Source organism: Mesoplodon mirus (genome assembly GCF_964341445.2).
Source record: "Mesoplodon mirus genome assembly, chromosome: 7".
NCBI classification, from domain to species: domain Eukaryota; kingdom Metazoa; phylum Chordata; class Mammalia; order Artiodactyla; family Ziphiidae; genus Mesoplodon; species Mesoplodon mirus.
In genome coordinates this window covers 118,928,804-118,943,300 of record NC_138983.1, presented here as the reverse complement: position 1 = coordinate 118,943,300, position 14,497 = coordinate 118,928,804, and the positions used below count along the sequence as shown (strand labels likewise).

Here is a 14,497-nt window from a genome sequence, read left to right as displayed (position 1 = left end):
CAGTAAAATTTTGTTTGCCAATGAGTACCAATAAAATAATAAAATAAGTTCAAATAATGGAAACTTAAAAAAAAAACACCTTTGTAAAATTAAGTATATTATACCTTCTGGAAAGCAAACCAAAGAGACAAGTGTGGAAATAACAAAGTGTGGAAATAAACCTAAAATGTTTATTTCTTCTTTTAAAAGGAAACCTAAAAATAAAACCATAAAAGATACATGGAGCCTGTTGCTAACAAAAGGTTCTGATTTGCTTAGATTTTGTATAAGTCACTGGCATGTTTTGCTTTAGATAAGTTGACAATTACGTATATTCTAAACCCTGTAAGATAGCCGTAGGTTAACTGTAAGATAGATCATAATTGATTGGGGTTTTTTGTGTATTTAGTGGGCTTGCAAGTAATGAGGAGTAGGCATGACACCTAGAAGATTTGGGATTTAAATATTGGTTTAGGCATTTCCTTGCTATGTGTCTGGGTCTTTCTGAGCCTCAGATCCCTCCCTTTGAAAAAAGGAATAATGCCACCTAATAGTATTGTTGGGGAATCAAATGAGATTATTTGACAAAGTGCTGTTTAAATTATAAAGTGTTATGTAAATAGAATTCTTTTTCCTTCTGTAGGCTTTAACAGATAGTTTATTGATGAAAGTTAAAAAATAGCTCCTAGGTTCCTGCTATGAAAACAGGAATAACTACATGTATATAGAATAATAAAATTTTTTTCACTTTGTCTCATTAGCTCATTATACCTAGTACAAGTAAGATATTTATGCTCTTAAAGAAATAGTTCCTTTTTTTAAACAGAAGACTGTCTATGAAAAACATATAATACAGTCCATGTGGGAATTCCCTGGCGGTCCAGTGGTTAGGACTCTGAGCTTCCACTGCAGGGGGCACAGGTTTGATCCCTGGTCGGGGAACTAAGATCTCGGAAGCTGCACGGCATGACCAAAAAAAAAAAAAAAAACAGTCCATGTACATTAAAGCTTTTTTGACTTAATATAAATGACTGAAAATACATTACTTTTTAGTATTGGTAATTGTTTTGTTTATTTTAGGCAGCAGAACTTGCCGAATTCACTGCCAAGATTGCGCTTCTAGAAGAAGCCAAGAAAAAAAAGGAGGAGGAAGCTACTGAGTGGCAACACAAAGTAATCATTTGTTCATCACTATAAATTATTGAACATCTATTTTGTACCCAGCCGTATGTGGAATTTATAGAGATAAACATAAGTTGCTGTCATGATTTAGAGGGGAAGAGGTACCTCTGTATGAATTTGTATGTACTGTAGTAAATACTAATCTAGTGATAATAAGCTAAGTACTTTGGGAACACAGAAGAAATGTTTAATTTCTGAGGGAATGAGGCAGGTGTTGGGGAAACCCTTATAAATTTAAGCCGGCTCTTGAATAATACATTCAATTTGGGGGTAGAAAAGATGGGGACTGAAGAGGAAGTCATTCCAGATGGAGGGAAGTGAATGAGCATAACAAGTATAAAAGCACACAACAGATTTGAGGTCAACTAGTAAGTGAGCAAAACTTAGAGTCTGTTTTCAGAAATTTTGAGAGTTGTGGCTAGAAAGTTAGAGAGGGAATTAAGTTGTGAAAGGCTTTAAATAAATGCCCTGCTAAGGCAAGATGCTGGGAAATATCTGTAGACGTTGGACTCTGAAGATTTCAAAACAGGATTGTAACATGATCAAGCATGGTTTTATAAAAACAGCTTAATAATCAGCATGAAGGATGGATTGGGATAGTGGGCAGGATTACTTAAGAGCTAATGACTCACTAAGGATGTGGCATTGAGAAAAAAGAGGAACAGGAATTATTGAAGGACATTTTGTGGTAGACTCAAAGGGGCATGACAACCAAATGACTGGATGTAAAGTTGAATTATAAGAATGCAATGAAGATGATACTGAGATTTCTTGAGTTCCTAAGTAGATGAAACCACTGTTGTCCGAAATGGCGTAAAAGTGAAAAATTAGGCTTTATTTGGAGGGGTAGGGAGGGAATATAAGATAATGAGAATTTAATTCAAACTTTAATTTTAACTCTTAAATGGATCTATAATAATGACAATTTTTTACACTCAAAGGTATATAGTTCTCTGATTTTTCTACGACAAAATGTACTTATTACAGAAAGCAGTTTTGTTTCCCTCTTAAATTTTCTTTGTAGCACTTAGGGTTTCATAGGGAAGTTTTTGGTATTGGGAGTTATGTATATATGTATATATCAATAGAACTCTACAAAAGGAAAAACACTTAACTTTTTAACACTACTTTCTTTATTAGAATTGTATAGATCCCTTTATATAGGGATCTATACAATCTATATCCCTTTATATAGGGATCTATATACAGAGTGAGATCATACTGTACATACTATTCTGTTTTAGTCAGTTTTCATCTCATCTAATATTAGACTATATTCAAAATTTTTTCATTTAGATATAATTGACATATAACGTATTTTTAGGTGTACAGCATGATGATTCAATATTTGTATCTATTGTGAAGCGATCATCACAGTAAGTGTAGTTAACATCCATCACCACATATAGCTACAGAAATTTTTTTCTTGTTATGTAAACTTCTCAGATTTACTTTCTTAGCAACTTTGAAATATAGAATATAGTATTATTAACTGTAGTCCATATGCTGTACATTATGTCCCCATGACTCATTTATTTTATAGCTGGGAGTTTGTACTTTTTAACTCCCTTCTCCCATTCCTCTTCATTTATGCCTCTGGTAACCATCAGTCTGTTCTCTGTATCCATAAGCTCGGTTTTTTTGTTTGTTTGTTTGGTTGGTTGGTTGGTTGGTTTATTTTTAGATTCCATATATAAGCGAGATCATTTGGTAATTTGTCTTTCTCTGTCTGACTTATTTCACTTGGCATGATACCCTCAAGGTCCATCCATGTTGTTGCAAATGGCAAGATTTCCTGGGACTTCCCTGGTGGTCCAGTGGTTAAGACTTCGCCTTCCAATGCAGGAGGTGCAGATTCAATCCCTGGTTGGGGAGCTAAGGTCCCACATGCCTTGGGGCCAAAAAACTAAAACATAAAAAAACAGAAGCAATATTGTAACATATTCAATAAAGAATTTAAAAATGGTCCACATCAAAAAAAAAAATCTTAAAAAAAATTCCTTTTTTATAGCGGAATAGTATTTCACTATATACTAATATTTATACCACATTTTTTTTATCTGTTCATCTACTGATGGACACTTAGGGTGCTTCCATATGTATCTTGGCTATTGTAAATAATGCTGCAGTGAACGTGGGGGGATGCATATATCTTTTCAGGTTAGTGTTTTTGTTTGATAAATACCCAGAAGTAGAATTGCTGGATTATATGGTAGTTCTGTTTTTGAGTTTTTTAAGGGGGAATCTTCATACTGTTTTCCACAGTGGCTGTACCAATTTACATTCCCAGTGAAAGTGAACAAGCGGTCCCCTTTTCTCCACATCCTTACCAACACTTGTTATTTCTTGTCTTTTTGATAATAGCCATTCTAACAGGTATGAGGTGTTACCTCATTGTGGTTTTGATTTGCATTTCCTCGATGATTAGTGATGTTGAGCACCTTTCCATGTGCCTGCTGGCCATCCCTCTGTTGTCTTTAGAAGAATGTCCTTTCACATCATCTGCTCAGTTTTTAAAATAGAATTAGGATTTTTGTTTTTTTTTTTCCTGTTGGGTTGTATGAATTCTTTATATATTTTGAGTATTAACCCCTTATCAGATACATGATTTCCATATATTTTCTCCCATTCTGTATGTTGCATTTTCATTTTCTTGATATATATATTTTTTGCTTTCAGAAGCCTTTTGGTTTGAAGTAATCCCACTTGTTTATTTTTGCTTTTGTTGCTTTTGCTTTCAGTGTCAAATCCAAAAATTTATCACCAAGACCTATATCAAGGAGCTTACTGCATGTATTTTCTTCAAAAGTTTTATGGTTTCAGGTCCTACGTTCAAATCTTTGATCCATTTTGAGTTGATTTTTCTGTATGGTGTACGATAGGGGCCTGGTTTCATTCTTCTGCATGTGGCTCTCTAGTTTTCCTAGCACCACTTATTGCAGAGACTGTCTTTTCCCCAACCCCTATTCTTGGCTGCTTTGTTGTAAGTTAATTAACCATATATGTGTGGGTTTATTTCTGGGCAGACTATATTCAGAATTGAACCAAAAAGTGTTTTATAGCTAATTTGCCAGGCCAGTGTCCAGAGTAGGACTTTGCATTGCATCTGTTTGCTCTAAGTCTCTCCTACTTTAAGTAGGACAGTTCTTCTTTTTATGATATTGGTTTATTAAAACGACCCACAGATTGTCCCTCCTCCTGTATTTGTCTAATTCCTTTCTTATGGTGTCATTCAGCTTGTCTTTTTATCATCAATATTTCTTGTAAGCTGGAAGATAAACCTAAAAGTTTGAAGGATTCAAGTTAAAAATTTCTGGCTATGATGCCTCATAGGTGAGACTTTCAGATAATTTATCATCCAAACTAGAACAGTTTTGAGAGTGAAAGCGAGTGTTGTTAATCATTACACCAGGACAACAGTGTAAAGCAGTACTTTTCTAGACAAACCAGCACAATATAATTACTCAAATGATTGGTGATGTTGGATACTTCCTGTTGTATTATATCAGAAGACATTTAATATCTGATTAACCCACCATTAGTTGTTTTAATTGATCATTGGACTAGAGTAATAACAGTCTGTTTTCTCCATTGTCTGGTTATATTTTATCATTGCTAAAATGTAATCTATTCGATGTGGAATTCTTTGGCATTATACTTATATCCATTTTCTCATCAACCATTTGTATAACAATTTTAGCAAGAGTTGATAATCCTTGCCAGAATTAATAATTTTATTAGGGTTTTGCACAGTGGTGTCTTTAATTCTGTCATGTACCTGCTGGCATTCTTCTATAAAAATAAGCTTTTACCAATAGGGCCTGTTTTCATTACCCTGAAATATAGTTTATATTAGAAAGAAAGGATAATAACTTGATTTTTTTTTGATGTGGACCATTTTTAAAGTCTTTATTGAAATTGTTACAATATTGCTTCTGTTTTGGTTTTTTGGCAGCGAGGCATGTGGGATCTTAGCTCCCTGACCAGGGATCGAACCCGCACCTCCTGTATTGGAAGGCGAAGTCTTAACCACTGGACCGCCAGGGAAGTCCCAGGATAACTTGATTCTTTTAATTACCAATTTTCAAAGTAAGTTGCTGATAAACTTATTTTTTATGTTCAGGCTTTTGCAGCCCAGGAAGACTTGGAAAAGACCAAAGAAGAGTTAAAGACTGTGATGTCTGCCCCTCCTCCACCTCCACCACCACCAGTCATTCCTCCGACAGAAAATGAACATGATGAACATGATGAGAATAATGCGGAGGCTAGTGCTGAATTATCAAATGACGGGGTAATGAACCATAGAAGTGAGGAGGAACGTGTAACAGAAACACAGAAAAATGAGCGTGTTAAAAAACAACTCCAGGTATTTAAAACTTGCAGTTGTATGCACATTTAAATATAGTTTGCATTTTCCCCATTTGTTAAGACAAACTTATTAAAAAAGGAACATTTGATTTTTGGAAGCCTTTACCTCTAGCTGGCCTTGTGATTGGTTTGTAAGTACTTGGCCTACAGTCACGTTATTTCATTTTTCTGTTGTATGTCCTTATTACCAGATGTTTGTTAGCCTTGTGTAATGAGGCCTTAATTAGTAAGCTATTATTTAATTATAACTTGAGCCATGTTAAAAGTAAAACATAAAATACTGTGTTTAAAAAACAAATTTCTTTTTTAAACAGTATACATTAAAAAGAAATGATAATTTAATAGACTACCTGTATGACATTACATAATCTGAATTTTTTTGTTGAAATTCTGTAATGGCAAAAGGTCAGTATATTAAATGTACATAATTAGATTAAAATAGTAAATTTTAATATTACACTTATTAGAGAACTTAATAGAATCAGTTCTCTAATTTTTAAATTTGTGAAATCTTTAAATATTAATAAAAGAAAATGGGGTGATAGTTGTAATAAATGTATTAAGACTTTTGGAGAAAGCTTCTCTCATGGTGTAGAATTTAGAACTTACAGTAACATTCAATAACAGCTATATTGAACCTTTTGTAAGTCATTTCAAGTATTAGATGAGAAAGTTCAAGGAAATTTAGAATAATACACAAACTCATCACGGTTGCGGAGTGTAGAAATGAAAGGCCATGGGTATTCCTCTCTAACCACTACACCCCATCATTACTAAAAGTACAACAAACGTAAACACTTTAAAGAAAAAGATTTCACAGTGGAAATTTTAATATACTAAAAAGTCAGAGATTTGTTATATATGTATTTTGTGTCTTTATAAACCTCTTCCATAGGTTTTTAAAATCTAAAAAAAAAGTTAATAATGGTCATACTTTTTATTTTTTAAACATAGGCATTAAGTTCAGAATTAGCCCAAGCCAGAGATGAAACCAAGAAAACACAAAATGATGTTCTTCATGCTGAGAATGTTAAAGCAGGCCGTGATAAGTACAAGACTCTGCGACAGATTCGGCAAGGCAATACAAAGCAACGTATTGATGAGTTTGAAGCAATGTGAGAGCTGTTATTTTGCATACATGTTCTTCATAAGCTGAACCACCAACAGAGAAAAGCAGGCCTTTGCAGATGTGATGGAATGCATCTCACCTTGCCAAAGCACTTACACCAGTTTGACTGTGGTAGCTAAAAGACATTTAAGGGGAGCTTTTCAACATTAAGGCAGTGTGATACCATGCTTGGTTTTCTTTTTCTTTTGGGCCAGGGAATGGAGAACAGTGTTCCATCACCTCCTTTTCCACATTTTTCATTTTCCATTTTTTTTTCTGTTGAAGAGTAACACTAATTATCACGTCTGACAAATGTGTATGTATGATTTAAGCACTTTGTACATTTTAAAGGATGGTGGTGACTTAATGAGTGTTTCGGTAGGACACTCTGTTTTTTCTTCTTCCATATTTTACCTGCATGTATTTCCACATTCTCTCTCATTCATGTTTTCTCAGTGTGTACTTCTCATACCTTGATATGCCCTGTAACCATAGCACTGCCACTATACAGATCATTGGCAGTGATTAAAATGAGCATAGGTGGCAGGGTGGACAGTCTTTCATCATTGTGTAGAAGATGGCTATGAATCATGAAAAGGATTAGAATGTTTAATAGTGTAGTGTACAGCTAGTGGTTAATTTTTTAAATCCCAATTTAATAACATTATTGGATATTTGTTATTTGCTTACTTAATTATGGTCATCTTTGACAGCTGAATTGATTGGTGTTTCATCTCCTGTCATCATTTGGTTTTCTTTGCCCACTGATCTTACGAAGGTATAGACAGCAGGTAGTAAGTAGTTCCCTAGGAAAGTTTACTGATGAAACACTACTGCAAATAACAGTTGTCTCTGAAAGATTCTTTCATAGGTTGATTTAGAAAAACAGATGTTTGATTAAAGAAAAAGCACATTTGTTGGTAATTGATTATCATCATTAATAAAACCCTGGACCTTGCTAGAAGGGCAGCATATGAAAACAGCAGTCCCGAGGAGGGGACAATAATACTACCTCACTACTATACCTGCGATGACTGGTCGTTCAAACACAGTGAAGTGTGTAAGCTATATGTTTTATAACACATAGTGATACTGTCAATCATGAAGGAATATTTTTGAGATTTCCTTTTCCTTCAGAATATCTTAGAGTGCTAAATTTTAACTGCCTTTTTGTTGAACTGAACTGTGGGACTCTGATTTGTATTAAAATTGTTAGCGCTCACTGGTATACTGTCTTCCTGGAGGGGTGTTGTATGTCTAAGGCAGTGTGTGTGTGTGTGTGTGTGTGTGTGTGTGTGTGTGTGTGTGTGTGTGTGTGTTTGAGAGAGAGAGATTGCCCTTGTAGCATATGACGATGAATGTTTGTACCTTCATTTCTTGATGTAATTATTACATAATCATTTTAACATATTTGGTTTCTAAATCATTGTGCTTTTTTTTTCAATCTAACTAAAAATACTTAAATTTGGTTAGTTCTATTTTAGAAATTGTAATTTTATAGGTTATATTAATTTCAGTTATGTTTTACAAAGAAATCTTTCCAGTTTGAAAGATGTTCAATATTCACAGGTTCTAACATTTTCTTTATTATAAAACATTTAGACTTGGGAATAAGGAAAGCCTTGTTTTCTCTGTGTGGTTCAGCTACTTTCCATTTGGTATTATGCATTCAAATTTACATTTATCTATTAAAATTGCCATTTTGTTAGACATTTTTCATGCACAATAGATTCAAGTTGTGTCTGAAAATATCTCTGTGCTTTTTTGATTTTGCTGACTTTAAAAGGATTAATCTGGGCAGACATTATGAAAAGGAAAGGTTGCATTTAATATATTTTTTGGATTTAGTAGGACAAAAGATAACTGGTTAACCTTGAAGTGACTGTTGTATGGTGGTTGTGCACATGCTTCAAAGCACTGTGGAAGAGGACATTTCTCCTTGCAGCACATTAGAGGAACAGATGATAAGCCCTACTATTCATGGTTTAAAGCATGTGTTCACTCTTCCAAAACATTAAAGCAATTGCCATAATAGGTGAAAACTTGGATTTTTATTGGATTTTTGTTAATTTGCTTCATTTTGAATTGTGTGCACTACCATTCCTACATCAGTTTGATATCAGTGTTGAAAAATTACCAGTTATATTTGCTGTTTATAATCTATTTGTAGATTAGAATTAAAATGGATTTAATCCATTTTTAAAGCTGTGTGAATTTTTCTAAACAGGAACAACTATTTGCAATATGGGTTTTCATGAAACCAATTATAACTTTTATTATTAGCATTTGAGAAGCACATGTTCATATAGCAATGTAAAAATATATTAATGAGTATTTGGTAAATTCCAACAGGCTTATACTATTAGCATAATTTTGTGTTGTACAATTAAGTTACATCTATAATTTTGGATAACATTCATTGATTAACAATAAAGTGACAAAAGCTCATGTCTTCATGCTTCACTGTTGTTATTTAACATGGATTTCTTATATATTTTCTGAATATTGTAATCTCTATTAGATCCATAAATCATTATATCTTAAAAACGAGAAGTGGATAGGAAAAAGTTCAGAATTCTCATACATTTACTCATTCCCCCAAATTATATATCTCTTTTGATATGGAAGTCATAGTGATAATTCTCCGGAAAAGTTAAATCATTAAATTAAATCAACTCTCTTCATAATAGAAAATCATTTAAGATTTCTAGTCATTGCTTTTCTTGTATAGTGAGTGTTTACTTTTCCTAAGGAAGAAGCAGTTTCACTGTCCTTGATTAATCTCACCATTAAAATGCTAATGTTCTTCAAAGAACTGTATACTAAGTGCTTCTTACTAATTTTTATCATAAAGATTATTCTTCTTAAATAACAAGTGATAAATCTGTTCTAAGCATGATAAAAGCCAGTTGTCTTCTCAGTTTATAGGAATATTTAGCTGTCACTTTATTATTTCTGTTCTCAAAGACAGGTGGTGATCTCTTTATTATGGTCCTCTTAGAAAAGAAAAGGGAATTCTGTAGTATAAGATTTTGCTTTATGTCTAATTAGAGTTCTTTTTTTAAGAACTAGAATTAGCACTTAGAAAGTTATATCTTACACTGTATTTGAACTCACTCCTGGTTATCATTGGAAAGAGTTCCAATGTTAGTGCTGTGATTAAAAATAAAAGATGCACATCACTTTCTGTCTCAGTTCTTATTACCTGTTGATTGGTGATATTTTTAGAATTGAAGATAAAAGATTTTTTAGATCCCACAGTATCCCATTTTATGTATGCATAATGAAAATAGTCTTTTAAAATCTAAAACTTAAAACTGAAGTATAGGAATTACTGCCTTTAGAATTAATTTAGTGAACTGATTAGTAAACCCAAGCTTAGATATATTTAATAAGAATAAGGGGAAACATTTAAATATGGAACTACACTGGTAGACAGTCCTCTTTAAGTTTTTTCTAAATGAACAGAACTTTAGCTTTTCTTATTCTGTACTTCATTCTTTTTTTAACTAGGAGATAATCTTAAATATTCTAGTGTGGTTTATCATGTAGAATGACAATATTCTAGTACATTTCAAAAGCACAGTGATTCAGCAGATACGATAACTTCATAAAATGTCAAGGCAGTATGACTCCTCACATTCTACACTGTTCGCAAGGAAAACTTGGCTCACGATCGTGTTTCATGTATTAAAGCTTATCACCTTCCCATCTGTGGCCTTTCCAGTTAAATAATCGTAATTCCCTTTTTTCCCTACTGGACCTATTTCTTTTTTTTAAATTTAATTTTATTTTTTTATACAGCAGGTTCTTACTAGTCATCAATTTTATACACATCTGTGTATACATGTCAATCCCAATAGCCCAATTCATCACACCACAATCCCCACTCCCCTGTGGCTTTCCCACATTGGTGTCCGTAGGTTTGTTCTCTTTATCTGTGTCTCAGCTTCTCCAAAAACCGGTTCATCTGTACCATTTTTCTAGGTTCCACATACATGTGTTAATATGCGATATTTGTTTTTCTCTTTCTGACTTACTTCACTCTGTATGAAAGTCTTCTAGATCCATCCACGTCTCAACAAATGACCCAATTGTGTTCCATTTTATGGCTGAGTAATATTCCATTGTATATATGTACCATAAATTCTTTATCCATTTGTCTGTTGATGGGCATTTAGGTTGCTTCCATGACCTGGCTATTGTAAACACTGCTGCAGTGAACATTGGGGTGCATGTGTCTTTTTGAATTATGGTTTTCTCTGGGTATATGCCCAGTAGTGGGATTGATGGATCATATGGTAATCCTAGTTTTAGTTTTTAAAGGAACCTCCATACTGTTCTCCATAGTGGCTGTATCAATTTACATTCCCACCAACAGTGCAAGAGGGTTTCCTTTTCTCCACACCCTCTCCAGCATTTGTTGTTTGTAGATTTTCTGATGAGGCCCATTCTAACTGGTGTGAGGTGATACCTCATTGTAGTTTTGATTTGCATTTCTCTAATAATTAGTGATGTTGAGCAGCTTTTCATGTGCTTCCTGGCCATCTGTATGTCTTAGGAGAAACGTCTATTTAGGTCTTCTGTCCATTTTTGGATTGGGTTGTTTGTTTTTTTAATATTGAGCTGCATGAGCTGTTTATATATCTTGGAGATTAATCCTTTGTCCGTTGATTCGTTTACAAATATTTTCTCCCATTCTGAGGGTTGTCTTTTCGTCTTGTTAATGGTTTCCTTTGCTGTGCAAGAGCTTTGAGGTTTTGTTAGGTCCCATTTGTTTATTTATTTATTTTTTATTTCCATTACTCTAGGAGGTGGATCAAAAAAGATCTTGCTGTGATTTATGTCAAAGAGTGTTCTTCCTATGTTTTCCTCTAAGAGTTTTATAGTGTCTGGTCTTACATTTAGGTCTCTAATCCATTTTGAGTTTATTTTTGTGTATGGTGTTAGGGAGTGTTCTAATTTCATTCTTTTACATGTAGCTGTCCAGTTTTCACAGCACCACTTACTGAAGAGACTGTCTTTTCTCCACTGTATATCCTTTCCTCCTTTGTCATAGACTAGTTGACCATAGGTGTGTGGGTTTATCTCTGGGCTTTCCATCTTGTTCCATTGATCTGTGTTTCTGTTTTTGTGCCAGTACCATATTGTCTTGATTACTGTAACTTTGTAGTATAGTCTGAAGTCAGGGAGTGTGATTCCTCCAGCTCCGTTTTTTCTCCTCAAGACTGCTTTGGCTATTCAGGGTCTTTTGTATCTCCATACAAATTTTAAGATTTTTTGTTCTAGTTCTGTAAAAAATGCCATTGGTAATATGATAGGGATTGCATTGAATCTGTGTATTGCTTTGGGTAGTATAGTCATTTTCACAATATTGATTCTTCCAATCCAAGAACATGGTATATCTCTCCATCTGTTGGTATTGTCTTTACTTCCTTTCATCAGTGTATTATAGTTTTCTGCATACAGGTCTTTTGTCTCCCTAGGTAGGTTTATTCCTAGGTATTTTATTCTTTTTGTTGCAATGGTAAATGGGAGTGTTTCCTTAATTTCTCTTTCACATTTTTCATCACTAGTGTACAGGAGTGCAAGAGATTTCTGTGCATTAATTTTGTATCCTGCAACATTACCAAATTCATTGATTAGCTCTAGTAGTTTTCTGGTGGCATCTTTAGGATTCTCTAAGTATAATAGTATCATGTCGTCTGCAAACAGTGACAGTTTTATTTCTTTTTTTCCAATTTGTATTCCTTTTATTTCTTTTTCTTCTCTGATTGCTGTGGCTAGGACTTCCAAAACTATGTTGAATAATAGTGGTGAAGGTGGACATCCTTGTCGTGTTCCTGATCTTAGAGGAAGTGATTTCAGTTTTTCACCATTGAGGATGATGTTTGCTGTGGGTTTGTCATATATGGCCTTTATTATGTTGAGGTAGGTTCCCTCTATGCCCACTCTCTAGAGAATTTTTATCATAAATGGGTGTTGAATATTGTCAAAAGCTTTTTCTTTATCTATTGAGATGATCATATGTTTTTTCTTCTTCAGTTGTTAATGTGGTGTATCACACTGATTGATTTTCGTATACTGAGGAATCCTTATATACCTGGGATTAATCCCACTTGATCATGGTGTGTGATCCTTTTAATGTGCTGTTGGATTCTGTTTGCTAGTATTTTGTTGAGGATATTTGCATCTATATTCATCAGTGATATTGGTCTGTAATTTTCTTTTTTTGTAATATCTTTGTCTGGTTTGGGGATCAGGGTGATGGTGGCCTCATAGGATGAGTTTGGGAGTGTTCCCTCCTCTGCAATTTTTGGTAGAGTTTGAGAAGGATGGGTTTTAGCTCTTGTCTAGATGTTTGATAGAATTCACCTGTGAAGCCATTTGGTCCTGGACTTTTGTTTGTTGGAAGATTTTTAATCACAGTTTCAATTTCATTGCTTGTGATAGAAAATATATATCATCTTTAGTGATTTTAAGAGCTGCCATTTTCCCTCTGGAAAGATGATGACTTTTTGCTTTGTTGCCTCAATATTTCAACCCCTCTTCTACTGTGATAACAAGAGTTTTCTGATTCGAGGTTACATATGCTGCTTTAGGAATTGAAGTATCTACCCATCATTATTCGTCACAAAATTTTAAGGTTAATGATTGTGACTAAGATAATTAATTACCCCATGGCACATCTTTTAAATTCAGGTTTATATTTGGCTTGAGTTCCCTAGCTAGTAATGGTTCTAGGTTCTTATTTAATGACCTTCATTTAGCCAATACACTTTTATTAAGTATGTGCTATATTCTAGGATATAGAAGCAAGATTAGAATGACTGTGACCCTTTGTTTTGGACTATCTTAAAATGTGAAACTTCAAATATTTATCTTATTTCTTGGATCATTTGCAATAATCTCTTACAATACTAAATTTCTTTTAAGATGGCAACACATTTTGTTGACTGATGTTATTTGTATGCCCAGATTCCTCCGTGCTTATATCTAGTCAGTTGCTTCCATCCTTGTAATTTATTACGCTGTTTTAATTGTTCACTTATATTTAATGAACATTTTTAAAATTTAGGTTCGCTTTGGTAATTATGCATGTCATTTAGTTTGCTCCTAAAAGTAGTTTACTGGTTTTAGTTTATCTTTAGTAAGTCTATATAGCTAAATGTACATCTTGGTAACATGGAATCAGAATTTCTGAGATTTATGTAATAATCCTTGGGAAAATTCCTTTTGATAAAATGTGGATTTGTTATATCAAATTCTTCTTGCACTGTGTTACAATGTATGCCATGATAGCTCTTAACTTTTTGCAACTTAAATTAAAATGTTTTACCTTTTGTTTTAGACCTAGAAATGCAAGTATGTCTTAGACTCTTAAAGCAGTACTACCTTCTCCCTCCCTTTCCTTTTGTTTATACTGAAAAGTCTATGTAATTCATATCTAGCATTTGAGTCTTATATGCCATCATTCCATTTATGTAATTATTTGCTTTTAAATTTTAGCTAATTTGGATAAAATGATACAGTGTGTCATGAAGGAGACTACTACAACATAAAGAGCAATAGAAGAAAATAAGCAACTGGTAGAGAATAAGAATACACAGCACAGTTTCTCACGTATGCTTGTTCTCTGATAAATTGCTTAATTTTCATTTTATAGGTCAAATTTTAAACACTGATCAATGTTTAAAGATATCCTAAAAAATAAAGTGCCTAATTTAGAAGTGTTTCTAACTTTATAGAAAGACTCATTTTATACCCAATTGACAAACCAGTCAGTATATAGTAATTAGTAATCTGTATTAAGTACTGTGAAGTTCAGTGGAGTTGGGAGATTTCAGTTGAATCTTCATT

At 33.5% G+C, this 14,497-nt stretch overlaps 1 protein-coding gene across 1 annotated transcript in view; it reads left to right on the top strand.

Annotated features, from left to right (window-relative positions):
- RDX (radixin) overlaps positions 1 to 9,085 on the top strand; it is a 76,469-nt gene extending 67,384 nt beyond the window's left edge. The window contains exons 12-14 of the mRNA XM_082629132.1: positions 1,060 to 1,152; positions 5,285 to 5,527; positions 6,484 to 9,085. Of these exons, the coding sequence (XP_082485258.1) occupies positions 1,060 to 1,152; positions 5,285 to 5,527; positions 6,484 to 6,648 (501 nt within the window). The 3' untranslated portion in view covers positions 6,649 to 9,085. The remainder of the gene's footprint in view (positions 1 to 1,059; positions 1,153 to 5,284; positions 5,528 to 6,483) is intronic.
- Positions 9,086 to 14,497: the final 5,412 nt, after the last annotated feature.